The 15145-nt window shown below is 40.2% G+C and overlaps 1 protein-coding gene across 15 annotated transcripts in view; it reads right to left on the bottom strand.

Moving 5' to 3' along the window:
- Window positions 1-15145, bottom strand: part of KIF13B (kinesin family member 13B) — a 230857-nt gene that overhangs the window by 106438 nt on the left and 109274 nt on the right. For all 15 annotated transcript variants that reach the window (XR_016393491.1, XR_016393487.1, XR_016393488.1 and 12 more), the window contains 7 exons: window positions 14891-15053; window positions 13249-13395; window positions 11689-11838; window positions 11272-11400; window positions 6189-6359; window positions 4774-4931; window positions 3332-3464 (listed from right to left, as the gene is read on the bottom strand). Coding sequence is in view for 4 of the 15 variants with exons in the window: in XM_022594943.2 (XP_022450651.2) it covers window positions 3332-3464; window positions 4774-4931; window positions 6189-6359; window positions 11272-11400; window positions 11689-11838; window positions 13249-13395; window positions 14891-15053 (1051 nt within the window). In the remaining 11 variants the exon portion in view is untranslated. The remainder of the gene's footprint in view (window positions 1-3331; window positions 3465-4773; window positions 4932-6188; window positions 6360-11271; window positions 11401-11688; window positions 11839-13248; window positions 13396-14890; window positions 15054-15145) is intronic.

Raw genomic sequence — 15145 nt, 5'->3', positions numbered from 1 at the left:
TGACTTCAAAGTTGGTTTATAAATTCTAGGAATGTAAAATAGAATTTGAAAAACAGAATCTCAACATGTAATTTCAAGTCAGTTACCCTTCCCCTCTTCCATCGGATTTTAATTCCCAAGAGCTTTGTATCATCAGGAAAATCAGCTTAGGCAATGATTGATCCTATCAAGCTAGATTTAAAGAGATGGGTTGCAGATGTCTTTAATATTTTCCGAGGACCATGCATCAGATATTTTGTGCAAAGAGTTAACTCAGAAAACATTTTAATTGTCTGAAATACTTTAGTCATTTCAATTAGCTACCTTTGGTTTTCACTTTGCCTGAGACAGGAAGTGACCTATTCTGAATGTGCGCCCAAACGTGAAGGGTGAAGTACCTACACTTTGGGGGAGAATACAGGATAGAGAGAGAGAAAAATGGAGGGAAAAGATCCAGGAATGGCTTAATGCTTCACAGAAAAGCTTTGAACAGCTTTACGAATACATAAACTATTAGTGAACTTCTTGTAACTGCCGATATTTGACTATTTTTTAACTACAAAACTAGCAAATGCATGCAGTTAATCTAATCAGTTCTCCTCTGCTACTTTCCTGTTGGAGAACAACAGGTTCCAATTTTGAATTCTAATAAGTCTACCATCCAAGGCCCTCCATGAACTAGCTGCCCCAAGCCTCTATAACCTCTTCTGTTACTGTTTCTAGCTCTTCCTACAAGTTACTGATACTTTCTACCCAAACTTACCTAATTCCACCCTCTATCTTTATTCCTGCCATTTATATATGAAGAACCCTTCCAACATGATTCTTTCACCACCCAGGTCAAGATGCACATCCTTCAAAAAAGCCTCTCCTGATATACCCAAGATATCTTTGAACACTTTTAGTAAAGGTTGCCAGAAGTGTGAAAAACACTTAAATATTCAATTTATACTAAACCACAGAAAATTATCTGGTCTTGCCTTCCGGGAGATGAAGAATTTCTAAGGCATCCAAAGAGGATATATATAGTTTTAACAGATGTTCAGGAAAAGATGTTCTTCACACCCTTATGAATCCTATTTTATGTATATATCTCACACTATATTTTAAACTAATTTCCTTTTGCTTTTAGTGCCTTGTCTATACATGAATGGATTTGCTAAAATTCATTTGCTAGGGTCAGAGAACAAGTGCTTATCATTTTCCTCCTCCTAAGACATTCAGAAACTTATTTAAGCAAACTTTTTCCTTTAACCTTTTCTCATATTTTGCTTTGAATGATTTCAACATTCATTTTCTTGAGCCATTCTAATATTTTACTACTGTTTTAAAGTATGGAAACTATCACAGGCAATAATATTCTACTAAATGTTGACTTCATGTAAAGAATAGCAAACAAGAGTATTTCTAAGTCTTACATGTAAATTCTATTAAGATACTCTCTCTCATCTTTAATTTGCAGCACAGATACTACAGATCACATCTGTCTGGGGTTAAGTGACAAGTCCCACACGTGTCTCTGCTGTATTGGTTTCTGGCAGGTATTCACATCTACCTAGCTGCATTTACTTAACGTGTCCTATTTACCTAACGTGTTAAGTAAGATAGAAAAGATATTTGGTCTTTGTCCTCAGTTCCTGGCACAGAGCTCCTAAAACTCTTGGAATTTCTTTAATGATAAAGGTGATAGGTGCGTCTTTTAACGATGTGACTTTTCATTTGGTCACTCTAGGCAGATCCCTAGGTGGCTTCAGGATTGGGGCTGGTCACCAGGAAGACCAAGCCTAGATCAGAAGGTTGGAACTTTCAGCCCTACGCCAAAACCTCAGGGAGAGAGAAAAAAGGGGCTGGAGATGGGGTTAATCACCAAAGGCCAGCGCTGTCATCCACCACGCCTACGTAAAAACCTACTAACGATGGGGTTAGAGCTTCCTGGCTGGTGAACACGTCAGGTGCTGGGAAGCTGGCGCAGCGAAGGGCACACGGCAGCTCCTCATCCTTCCTCCACACCTTACCCCATGCAGCTCTTCCGCTTGGCTGTTCCTGAGTTGTATCTTTTGCAGTAAACTGGTAACAGTAAGCAAAGGGCTTTCCTGAGTTTTGTGAGTCATTCCAGCAAACTATGAAACCTGAGAGTTGCGGGAACCCTCAACTGTAGCCAAGTAGGACAGAAATGTGGGTGACCTGGGGCCCTGATACTTGCAGCTGGCGTCTGAAGTGAGGGCAGTCCTGTGTAAGTCTGGGCCCTTAAACCTGTGGAGTGTGATGCTCGCTCTGGGTAGTTAGGGTCCAAACTGAACTGAATTACAAGACACCCAGTTGGTGCCTGCAGAGAAGCAGAGAACTGGTGGGCATCAGAGGGAAAAACACTTCTCATCTCCCATGTATCAAGCACTGGGCTCCATATAGTATTTCTTTTTTTTTGCGGTACGCGGGCCTCTCACTGTTGTGGCCTCTCCCGTTGCAGAGCGGGGGCTCCGGACGCGCAGGCTCAGATGCCATGGCTCACGGGCCCAGCCGCTCCACGGCATGTGGGATTCTCCCAGACCGGGGCACGAACCCGTGTCCCCTGCATCGGCAGGTGGACTCTCAACCACTGCGCCACCAGGGAAGCCTCATATACAGTATTTCTAATCCTCACAATAACCCTACAAAGTTGGTGTTATCACCCCGCTCCACTTTACACCTGAGGAAAGGTTCCGGGAGGTGACTGAACTTGCTCACGGATATACAGCTAGGCCATGGGACAGCCAGAACCAAACCCCAGAACGTTAGACTCTGAAGTGCTTGTTCTTTCTGCCATGTCACACAGCCTCTCCTTGTCTTTATAAATGTTCTAATGCTGCTTGATACGTTTGTTTTATTTCCTACAGTTCAATTCTAAGTCACTTTAAAGCTTATCTTTTTCTTTTTTTAAAAAAAAATATTTATTTATTTGGTCGCACTGGGTCTTAGTTGCAGCAGGTGGGCTCCTTAGTTGCAGCACGTGGGCTCCTTGTTGCGGCTTGCTGGCTCCTTAGTTGCGGCATGCATGTGGGATCTAGTTCCCTTGACCAGGGATTGAACCCGGAACCCCTGTGCACTGGGAGCGCAAGTCTTACCCACTGTGCCACTAGGGGAGTCCCCAAAGCTTATCTTTTTCTTGCTTAAACTTCACAGAAGCTGGTTTTAAATACTGTAAACAGCTTTATTTTTGAAAATGAAAGAAAATACACATGAAGGGAGAGAAAACTTTAATAAGTAGTCTTGGCCAATCTAGATGTCATTATCCCTGATGTTTCTGCTAAAAGGAATCCAATATTAACCTTTACGACACCAAAGAATTCAATGTTAACATTAAAAATTTCATTACCTGCCGGAGTTGGAAGATTCCACCTGTTGGCACGTCCTTTGCAGGAATTACCTCTACAGGGCAGTATTCACCATTCTCATTCTGTTCCAAGATTTGAACCCAGAATTCCACTTTCCTGGTGACTTCGCTCCATCTAGGAAATAGTTGAAGTTCTTGGAAAATCATACATTTCTATTTCAATACAGGCAGCTTAGGATCCTACACATGAGAATTAATGATGAAAATAACCTCCAAACAGAATAACTCAGTAGAATTATCTGTAGTTCAGTGAGTAATACACAAATACATACTGGCAAATGTAATTAAAAGCAAAGTTCAACAAACAACATCAGAACTAAAAATGATGCCTTTATTTCATTCAAAAAGGTATGATAATTACAAATCTATTTCAAAGTGGTTATTCAAAAATTTAACCATTGTTATCAGAAGTACAGAAGTAGGTTGCAGTGATTAGCTTTTCATACAGCAAAGGTAGTGCTGTATGCTTTAGTGACTTGACAAGTATCTCTGCTGAGGTCAATAAGAGAATCAAAAAAAAAAATCCCAATGTCTAATTTAGTATTTGGTAAAACTTTCTAAATACAAAAAAAAGAAGAAAATCTGCTTCTCATCTATAATCAGATGCAGTACAAATATACGCTCTTTCAGTCTTTTCCTTTTAACTCTTCTGTTTAAAATCCTGGTCAACAAGTAAGCCTTCCTCCTTCCATGATTAATGCTACTTGAAAAGAACTTTGAGCTAAAGATAGAATAAGTAAGGGACTTCCCTGGTGGTGCAGTGGTTAAGAGTCCACCTGCCAATGCAGGGGACACGGGTTCGAGCCCTGGTCCAGGAGGATCCCACATGCTGCGGAGCAACTAAGCCCGTGCGCCACAACTACTGAGCCTGTGCTCTAGAGCCCACGAGCCACAACTACTGAGCCTGAGTGCCACAACTACTGAAGCCTGCATGCCGAGCCAGTGCTCCACAACAAAAGAGGCCACCGCAGTGAGAAGCCCGCGCACCGCAACGAACAGTAGCCCCCGCTCACCACAAATAGAGAAAGCCCGCACGCTATAACGAAGACCCAACACAGCCAAAAATAAATAAATAAATTTATTTTTTTTTAAAAACATGTAAACCTGAATTCCAGAGTATATCTTGATCTATTTTCTCTACAGATGATTAATTAGAAGTATTTCATAATGATAAGCAACCTATTCTCCAAAAATTCATTTCACACTTTATTCTTAACTACCGATTTCTTAACTTTTTCCCATCACTCTTCAAAGTTCACTCCTCCAAGGAAGTTTAACTGTGCTGTTAATACCGTGGACATAACACCAGCTATTACTGGAATACTGGTAATGCTCAGGAAGGGGTAACCTTTATAAATGACAATATTAATCTCTAGCAATTTTTTAAAATTATAAATGGAATCAGATGGATATCTAAAATTCACCTGTCCCGAAGGCTGCGTGTTTTTGCTTGGATAATCCCCAAATCCCACAGGGTTGGGTTTTTCCGAGGATCATTCATCTTATGGCCATAGACTTCAATTGCCAAAGCCCCTTCTGAAAGATGTTCGATAAAGTCTTCAGTGATGCCAACAGAAAATTCCTGAAAGGAAGTACAGAAGAAGAAAACACCTTCTGGTGATCTTACAATTACTTACACCTGACATATCTTCACTTCATTATGGAGAAGAGAGATAGAATGTTTTAGCCATAGGACAAAACTGTCATCCAACCCCCATAATGAATGCTCAGATGGCCCAAGGTTCTTAACTCTGATTTTTAAAAAACTTTTCACCTTGAATATCTATTGTGAAAGACCAGCACTGTATTCTATTTTGTTAGCAATATTTGGGGAGCTATTTTTGAAAGTATAAATAATTATATTAAGAATGACAACAATGATCTACGTCTTGATATAAAAGTTATTACATCCAGTAAGGCAGCAGTGTGTTGGAAAACAATTTTTTTCCAGTTTTTAGGAAGTTAACTGTCTCCAATAATGAGAGAGAAAGGAAATAAATACTGATCATCAGTGCAAATAATCACCTATTTTAAAAAAATTCTCCTACCTGTCCATCTTTGTACGATAGATGTAAAACAGCCTCTTGCAATAATTAGGATTAAGCTCTAAAAAAGTTTATTTTAAAAAGTCATAGAATCTCTCTCTCTCTCGATCTTTAGCACAACAAAAGTATTTCTGTTTTAAACAGATTAGAAAGAGACCTCTCTCGAAAAAAAAAAAATGAGATGGCTCAAGTGAGATAAAGTAGAAAAAGAGAATTTAGAATCTGACAGTCCCGGCTCTGCTAGTTACTAGCCATGGGCAAATGACCTCTGAACCGACTTCTTCAGCTAAAAAAAAGCACTGTCATCAAATACAACCGTGGGAAAGAGCAAATGAAAGAATCACAAAGTGCTGAACAGAACATTAGGGGCTCCACAATGCTAGTTCTTGTCTCCCTTCTATCTTCACTTTCTCTAAAACACTACTTTCCTAACCTTCCCAGATGACAGTTTCTCCAGTAACTCATACAAAACATGGATTCCTTCTGGAAAAGAGTAGACATATGTACATATAGTCACACAAAAGTTAACTTTTGAAGCTGGAGGAGTTACATGCACTGACACTATAGTTTTGCTTTTTCCCCCAGGCTTACAGAGATATAATTGACATATAACGTTGTGTAAGTTTAACACGTACATACAGTGTGTTGATGGCACTTTAGTCTTTGACTCCAACCCCACTCTAAGAAACTGATCCAAGACACAGACTGGTACCAAATTACTCAACAAAATATGGGTTGCTTTTTGTTTTGACCTGAGTAATTAAATGCTGCCCCAGTCTGGAAAACACACTTACATTGCATTGATCAAAGACAACCATGCACTGAGGTTCCTTGCTGACAGGAGAGGATGAGGTATCCACCTCGGGTGCAACAATTACCGGCTCCTGTTGATCCCAGAAGTTGTATTTGCAGAATACAAAGTGGGAAAGATGCTGTGGCAAGCCGGTGGCTTGAAGTATTTTAACCTGAAGGAAAAGGAAGACTGTTTTTAACTCAGAAAGTTCCAAGAAGTACTTTGAGTCAGAGACACAGGCTCTAGTGCTGACTGTGTCACTAACAGCTGGTTTACGTTGACCAAATCTCATTCAACCTGGGCTGTATTTTTGCATCTGTGAAATGTCATATTTAGTGAGAGGTTGACACAAGGTATCAGTAACCTTGACGATATACAAGTGGACATTTTAAAGCATTTACAGGCTGATGAAGAACATTTAAAATTCTAGTTTTTATATCATCATCATCTTCGGAAGAAGAAAGTTCTCAAACATCAGCACCATTCAACCACACAAACTCGGCCAACTATGGATACTATGGCCCAAGGACACAAGATTGTTAAGAATGATGAATGATGAATGAAGAATGAAAACAGTGTGCATACCAGTAAGCAGTAAATATTCAGAAAAGGGCAAAAAAACATTTATTTGATATTTTAATGTATAATAAAGAACAACGTTCTCAATTGGAATGTTACTTGCTACTAGAGCGTTTCTGGAAAACTTTAAAAGCATCAGGAATGTATACTCTGAAGATCTGGAGGGGTGAACGGAGGAGACAAAAGATGGTGACCGCTGACCATTCTCTGCAGCGATGTGTACGATGCCTCCTCCGTGCAGATTCAGGGAGGAGGGCCAGATCAAAGGAAATGTGCCCTGGGCTGCTGGGGTGTGGGGTTTTGTGATAACTATGTGCGATTACAGAAGTATGTGTTTAATCAGACCAGAACGCCCCCAGAAGAAATGCCCATAATAGACTTTAAAGCAGCCAATGGTCTAAATATTTCTTTTGGCAGGCAGTGTCAGGTTGATTTTTAACTTTTGTGATAAGTTGTGGAAGAAACTAAATCTGAAATTAACTAAGCTAAATTCTGACTTCATAATCCATGAGGCCAACCTTCAGGAGACTGCACACTGATCAGTTATCATGCTCTTCACCTGGTCGCTTCCTACATGTTGTATGACGCACTCTAAACCTCCAGTGCGTAAAATTAACAAAAACAGATTTGAGTATGTGGCAGAAGTTTACATAGTTTAGCAACCACAAATGTTCTTACTGTTTAATGAAGTATTAATAATGACACAGAAAATCATGCAAAGCAGACGACTATTTTCTTCTATAATGGGTAAGCAACGGATGGGCACTCCTGCTATTACTCACTTTTTCCTGTGATGGCATAGAGTTTGAAACATCTAGATAGCAATTCCCAGGCTATGAAAGACAGACTGACTAACACATTTTGTTTGTCCAAACCAAATATAGCCATTAGTATTTGGCAATTAATTTTTCATTAAATTTTAAAAACCATGCCCTTTTCATTAAGTGTTTAAAATGCTTATTATATTCTTTAAGATGAGGCAATGTGGTATTTGGGAAGACTGCAATATTCTGGAGTACAAAGATCTAAATAAAAATTTCTGCCACTTATTAGCTTCTGTTTATGAGCAAATTACTTAAATTCTTAGGCTTAGTTTTTCTCCTATGGAAAACAGGATAGCTACCTAATGATAGATGTGTGAGGACTAACCATACCAATGAAATACAATGAATGAAATCACTACCAGGCGTTACGTGGATGGATGTTCAATACATACTTCTTTGTGACTGAATTCCATCTGAAAGTTAATTTCCTTTCTTAGAAATCAATTTCAATTTTAAGATTGAAATAAATAAGAAAGCAAGGTTTCATATGCTGAACTCTCTCCCCTATAGGCAACTCCTCAGGAATGAGACTGCAGGAATAAAGAATATCAGGAATAAAAATATCAGGAATGATATCTAGAACATAGGTTTAAGTTTTTGCTTGCAGAAACCAAAATCACCACCAGGTGTCAGAATACCACAGACTTCAACTTGCCACTGCTCCAAGACCTACAGCCCTGAAATGTCGGGAGACAACTGATGTTGTTCGTGGTTTTAAAATACACTAATTTTATTTAATGTAATTAAAATGATCAATATGTTAATATGTGCATACTTTTTTTCAAGACAGAAAAATAAATCTAGTCTTCTTTTAAGGGCCAGTGATACTCATCACCTGTGATATCTTAAGTGTCCCCAAACTGGTATCCTTTGTTTTTTTCCCCACCAATATTTAACTACCATACAGTTTATTTGTCTTCCTCCTTTTACACAAAAGGCTATTACACACTCAGAATATGGTGTCTAAAAACCACTCCCCACTGAAAGGGATCCAGTTCCTTGGAGAAATGGTCTGGGACAAGGAATGTACAGTCTGTGCCACACCAGAGCAGGAAAGCTGGCACACTCTCTGAGGGTTAGGGTTGTATCAAAGGACTCAGGAGCCACCCGAAGAGGCCTCCACAGGCCAAAGATTGGATCGTTTGAGCTTCGATATAGGTAGTGAATACAATGGATCAAAACACACCAAGTATATTTAAATCCAAGAGTTCATAATGATACGAAGACCAAACCAAAAAAACCTCACTTGTCACTTTTGCATAATAGTAGGAAAACCAATTCATTATTTTGAAAACTAGTGAATAAAGGGAGAGAATGGAGCATTCACCCTGCCTTTTAGATACAAATTGCACCTCTGAATAGCAAAATAGTTGACAGTAGGAAGGTTCACTCTACAGAATTCCAGCTAATAAATGAAGGGATGATAGAATTATTTTTTCTAACTCCTAATGAAATACCTAGGTAATAACCATCAACGATTGCTAACAACCCCAAAAGAGAACCAGACATGATGTGCCTTCTGATGGAAGACACCTCACCCTGTAAAGGATCATCGCCCCTCCCCTCCCCCATAGGTCACCTTTATATCTAACTCCCAATTTACAGCAAATACACCTTAACACAGTAAATAATACCAACCAGCAAAATCCAGACTATGAGAAAACACACGATGACAACGCAGTTTCTACAATAAACAAATTTCAGAGTGAGAGAGAGAGAGAGGGCAAGCAGGAGGGAGCAAGCATAAGGGCCAGAGCCTAAAGATTAAAATATAAAATAGACTAAAGACACCAAGACGACCAGGGAAACTGACTGGATATTTCATGATATTAAAAAAGTATTAACTCTTGATCATGATATCCTGGCTAGGTTGGTTTTTTAAAAGTCCTCTTCTTTTGGAGATATATATACTAAACTATTCTTGAAGAAATATGATGTCTGGTATTGCTTCAAAATAATCCAAGGGAAGGGGACAGCGGAGAAGCAGCTTGTGTATATGAACGAAACAAGACTGACCACGAGTTGATAGTCGAGGGAGGATGAATGGGGGTCCATGACACTATCCTACTACTTTTCTATAGGTTTGATGTCTTCCATAAAAAAATATTAATACATTTTAACTTCATTTAAAAAAAAAAAAGCCTAAGTTACCCAGTGACAAAGATACATTTCCCAAGTGAGACAGTACCCTCACATGTTACTTCACGAATGGTAACTTTCACAGGTTGCATTTCTGGTCCATCCCCTTTAAAATGGGCCATTATGAGTCACAAAGCCTATGTCTCCCCATCTTTGATAATCCTATAACCTCAAGGGAAATGTTCTGAAATCGAGTACAGTACAAAGATTCACCTTTTAGTGAATTAAGAATACTTCCCCGTCACACGGAAGCAATGGACCGTCAATTACTAATTGAGACCTCCTAAATACATGCAAAGACCTACGGAAGGTGGCCCAACTCTAACAGCTTTAGCTGCTCCATACCTGTAGCTGATGCCTAACTTTCTCCTTTCAAAGTGAAACTCAATTCTAGAACTAGTTACTGAGCTACAAGACTGGACCTAGGATAGACTGTGAAATGAGAGCGAAGTGTGGGCTTCCTGGCCTCACCTTTGAATGGCCTCCTCACCCACACACGGTGTCTAAGCCCCTTGCTGACTTCTCGTCTTCAAAAACCTTTTTAAGTGGTTCCTGGGTGATTCTCAACCCATGGCACCCTGGCCCACTAGAGTGTGCCTGGAAATGCACGATGGGATGTTCTCCTTGTCATAATGAGTGAAGAGGCGGCCCTACCTATGCTGACCTAACACGCGCCCAGCAACCACCCGTGACGATACCACAGCCCCCTAGGGAGAGGACAGCTTTACATAACATGCTCTCCTTCCAGTTCACTCTGAGTCTCATCTTTCCAGAAATATCCCTCAGACCTCACTATGTGCATTCATTGATGACCCCTACTCTGTGTCCCAGAGCAACTCGTATCTACCCCTCTCAGAGCACACGGCGTCACACAACACTGGAGTCCTCTGTTTACCTCTGCATCCCCCAAAGGTGCACACCAACTACACGGGTTGCTCCCCTGACAGCACGAGTCCTGCCTTACTCATTTTCATATTCCCAGCGCCTGACAGTGTCTCACAGACGATACCCAACACACAGTTCAGGAACAGCATGCGTGGGAAGAGCAGAGAGGAAAGGGTCTGGGGCGAGGACATGATGGGACAGCACAAGCAAAGGCATGCTCCTGAAGAGGAAACAAGAAACATGGAAAGACAGTGTGAAGAGTGGCTTAGGCGGCTCCTTAGCAATAGGACCAGGGCTGGGACACACCTCCAACATCAGAAGAGGCCCAAAAGGAGGAGGAAACCTGTGTGAGAAAACTGGCTTCTCTAGAGAGAAGTTCAGACAAACTCAAATTCACATAATTTTAGGGCAGAACAGCCCAGAAGAAAGAGGTGACTTATCCAAGGGGTCACAGAGGAAGGGAGTGGAAATACCTGGCTACCTGGAATGTCAGGAAAATGTGATGAAATATGCTCTCTAGAACACTAAATACTAAAGATTTATTTAGAGACAGATATTTTCAAAATTTGAAAAAGGACACAGTATTTACTGTCTAAATACCCACAATCCTCAAAACCAGCTGTACTTCTACTACTTCTAAAGGAAAGTGGGCCTTACCATGCACACGAGTTTGTTCTCCTGGGTCTCCTTATCAAAGGGCGCATCTGCAGCATCATCACCCCCCGCAATTCTCTCCCCGATGTCACCACTAATGCGCATCACCTCTACGTGCAGCCGGCCTGCCACCTACAGCAGGGGGGACAGAAGCAGATCCTTTCTCCAGATTTTGTTCTTTCCTCTGTGGTACAGTCAAGTGGTTAGCTCAGTGGTATAACAGGTTCTACCAGTTACTTTTCCTCAAAGTATTTATTTGGAATAATCACCATCCAGCAGTATGGAAACACAGATATTAATAATACACATAGATAATGCTTGTCGTTATTGATGAAAAATTATAACAACAATTTACTATCACCACCCTGTTGTTCCTCGAACTGTTCTCTGCGGGACACAAGGCACGAGGAGAAAACTAACCTCTCCTTTCTGGTTGATGATTGGAACAGCATATTGTAACTTCACATCATAGAAGAGGGACTCAAGGAAGACATTAGCCATCCCAATGAGACTGTGATTTTCCTGCTCATCATAGAACGGATCTGCACGCTTGAAGTAAGACCGTATCACCTTTGGAGAGATTCGAAACATACAGCTTCAGAAAATCTCTTAAAATAAACGAATTCAACCTACCACTTTTTGATGCAGTCTAATAAAGTCATTAAACTTAGCCGAAGTATAGCATTGTATTGCATGCACGCACACATGCACACGCACACACACACACACACTCTTCCTCATTCCCGCTTAGAATGGTGGTCAGCACCCTTCACCCATGAGAGAGCAATCCCAATAACACATCATTACTTTCATCATTTCTTCTCCCTTCCATGGAAACCTTGCTGCGAAAATAGAGAAAGCATACGTTGACTAGAAAAATCAGCGGAGTGTACAAAAGTACTCTATTTTTCATTCACATCTATTCCACCTGTCCCTACCAAATCATTAGACACGCTGCTGCTAATGAGAGGTGACCCCCTTACAAGAGTGTGGTTTGCTTGTTATTTGTTGTTAATGTTATTTCATTTCTAAGTTGAAATAGGAGAGGAATACAGAAGAAAATGGAAAAAAATGTTTTAAGAAAAAAATGTCATCTAACTATAAGAAGTCATTTTTATTGATGAACTTTTTTTTTTTTTTTTTTTTTTTTTTGCGGTACGCGGGCCTCTCACTGTTGCGGCCTCTCCCGTTGCGGAGCACAGGCTCCGGACGCGCAGGCTCAGCGGCCATGGCTCACGGGCCTAGCCGTTCGGCGGCATGTGGGATCTTCCCGGACCGGGGCGCAAACCCGTGTCCCCTGCATCAGCAGGCAGACTCTCAACCACTGCGCCACCAGGGAAGCCCTTGATGAACATTTTTACAAAACAAGAGGCTAAGGAAGTAAACAACTCTATGGGGCCCTAGGACCAGCAGTGTTGAAAATATGTAAAAATATACATAATTCATACTTCTATTTTAAATAGGTACAAGCACACGGCTGACCTAAATGAGCAAACCTGAAACTTGAGGAGAGAGTACCAGAATTCAGACCTATGGCACCTGCTTTAGGATCAAAACGCCTTCAAAAAATGTTCCTAATAGTATAAATATTAAGGTACCACTGATGTTCAGTTCAAAAAACAGATGTTGTAGTTTTGTTATTTGCAAGGTTAAAATATGTTGAGAAATGGGAAGAGAGATATTAAGGCCTGAGTAAAACCATGGGAGACAGATACACGTAACACCAACAGAAGCCAGAACAAACATAGAAGATTCTACTAGAAATCCACAGAACACAAATGTGGAGAAGAGAAGATGCCAGAAAAATAGGTTATTAAAATTCTTGACTAGCTAAACAATTGACAGGATTAAAATAAGTGTTGTATTTATTAAACAAGATATTTTGGAAAAATGAACAGTTCTTCCCTAAAATGGGCAGGCTCATTCCTGAGTGGTTCCTTCTGTGACTATCAGTTAAGTAGTTTTTCTCAAGTAACTTACTGGGGTATCTTCTTCACACTCCTTCCACTCCTGATAAAGATCTCTCATATCCAATAACCTGTTGTCCAGTTTTTCCAAAGACCAAATCTGCTTCCCTTTTCCTTTTCTTCTCACCTGGATGGCAGGTTCACTAAGGAGAGAGCCTCGCTGCGAAGACAGTAAGAGTGGCGTTGGGAAGCACAGAGATATCTATGCATCGTAGACATCAACCCCAACATTCTATACCCACCAGTCAAATGTCATCGACTAAAATGGAAACTGTATCATTCTTTAATCTGTTCAGTGCAGAACTTCCCAGGAATCTTACAAGCTTAATATAACCTCTTTCTATCTAACTGCAGTCAAAATTTAAATTTAAGTATAAATCTAAATTTAAACTTAAATCCCAGAAAAGTAGACCATGTCTATGGGGAAGTCAAAAATGTTTTATTCAGGACATCATATGACCAAAGAGTATCAGTGGGTAGGAAGAGAGTCATAAGCACTGAATGGGAAGGGAAAGTTTGTGGGATGGATGGTGAAGAATTTTTACCTTTCAAAAGTTAGAATTTTAAAAAATTTCTGAATGGCTAAGTATCTTAATGTGATACAAAACACAAATGATTAAAAGAGTAAGCTGTGAAAAGTATCCTATTTACCCATTTGGAGGCAACAAATGATACCAACTTCCAAATATACATAGTTTGAATTTATTATTAAGACGGTACAGAACCAGGTAGAGATGCTGGTTGTACAACACTGTGAAGGTACTACATGCCACTGAATTGTTCACTTTAATTAATTTTATGTTACGTGAATTTCACCTCAAAAAAAATTAATAGTACTCATTTAAGTTTTTCTAGCTTAGAAAAGCAACGTGCTTTTAATGTAGAAAAATATTTAAATGTTTTGAAATCACAAAGTAGAAAATAAAAACGCCCCTGTAGATCTCCCCCAGAGAGATGTACCTATCAGATATCTAATCAACTGAGATTTACCGGAAATTTTTTTAACTGTTCTGATACGTCTACTTAGAACTTTGGAGAATTATGAAAGGCGCCAATGTTGCCTTAACATCTTGCCTATAATCAGTTCCAAAGAAACAGAATTTACATAACGAAGCAAGGGTTTTAGAATTCTGAAGTTCAAAAATTACCGTTCTCTCGCATACTGCAAAGGCCCGTCTACCTTATATTCAGCCAGGTAGGGAAACGAATATCTGAATACAAAATGCTACCTAATCCATCAAAAATTATGTACTAACATGATCAAGAGCTATAAAAGAACCCAAATAAGTGAGAAAACTGAATGGCAAGGATAGGAGACTATGATGGGACTTGCCCTCTGCATTTTATAAGGCTTCTTACATTATAAAAAAAAAAAGAGAGAATTGTGATTTTGAATACCCACATGAAACAACTAGTGGACAGTTGTGCCATGCCATCTAGTGACAAGTAGAAAATAACATGCTATAGGTAAAATGAATCCCTAACTTGGGGGGGAGGGGTGGCGGGTGGCAGAGGAATAGCATGAAGGGAAGAACCACTTGGGGTACGGGTACTGCTGGGGATGGGGGGGAGGGCAAACCCCCCACCCCGGTGTCTGAATAATATGAAGGCGTTTTATCCAGCGATATCTTTGTTTTCATTAACGTCAATCTCACCTTCCTGTTGGCATCGAGGCTGGAAGCTGGAATCTGTAGGGTTACTTTATACTCTGTCCGTTTATCCAGTTCTTCCGCAATGTAACTAGCTTCTCTCACCAACAGATTGGCCTTAACGATTTGTTCCCTCAGCCTCATCAGGCTGTTATTCAGTGTTGCTTCTCTTCAAAAAAAAAAAAGGGGTGGGGGGCAGATAACCATTAAAGCAGCACATCAGAATATTATATAGTGCATGGTACGTCAACACCAAACTGC

Source organism: Delphinapterus leucas, chromosome 6 (assembly GCF_059928025.1).
Source record: "Delphinapterus leucas isolate spDelLeu-1000000601 "Yukka" chromosome 6, BTC_Dleu_Yukka2, whole genome shotgun sequence".
NCBI classification, from domain to species: domain Eukaryota; kingdom Metazoa; phylum Chordata; class Mammalia; order Artiodactyla; family Monodontidae; genus Delphinapterus; species Delphinapterus leucas.
This window is presented reverse-complemented; position numbering and strand designations above follow the sequence as displayed.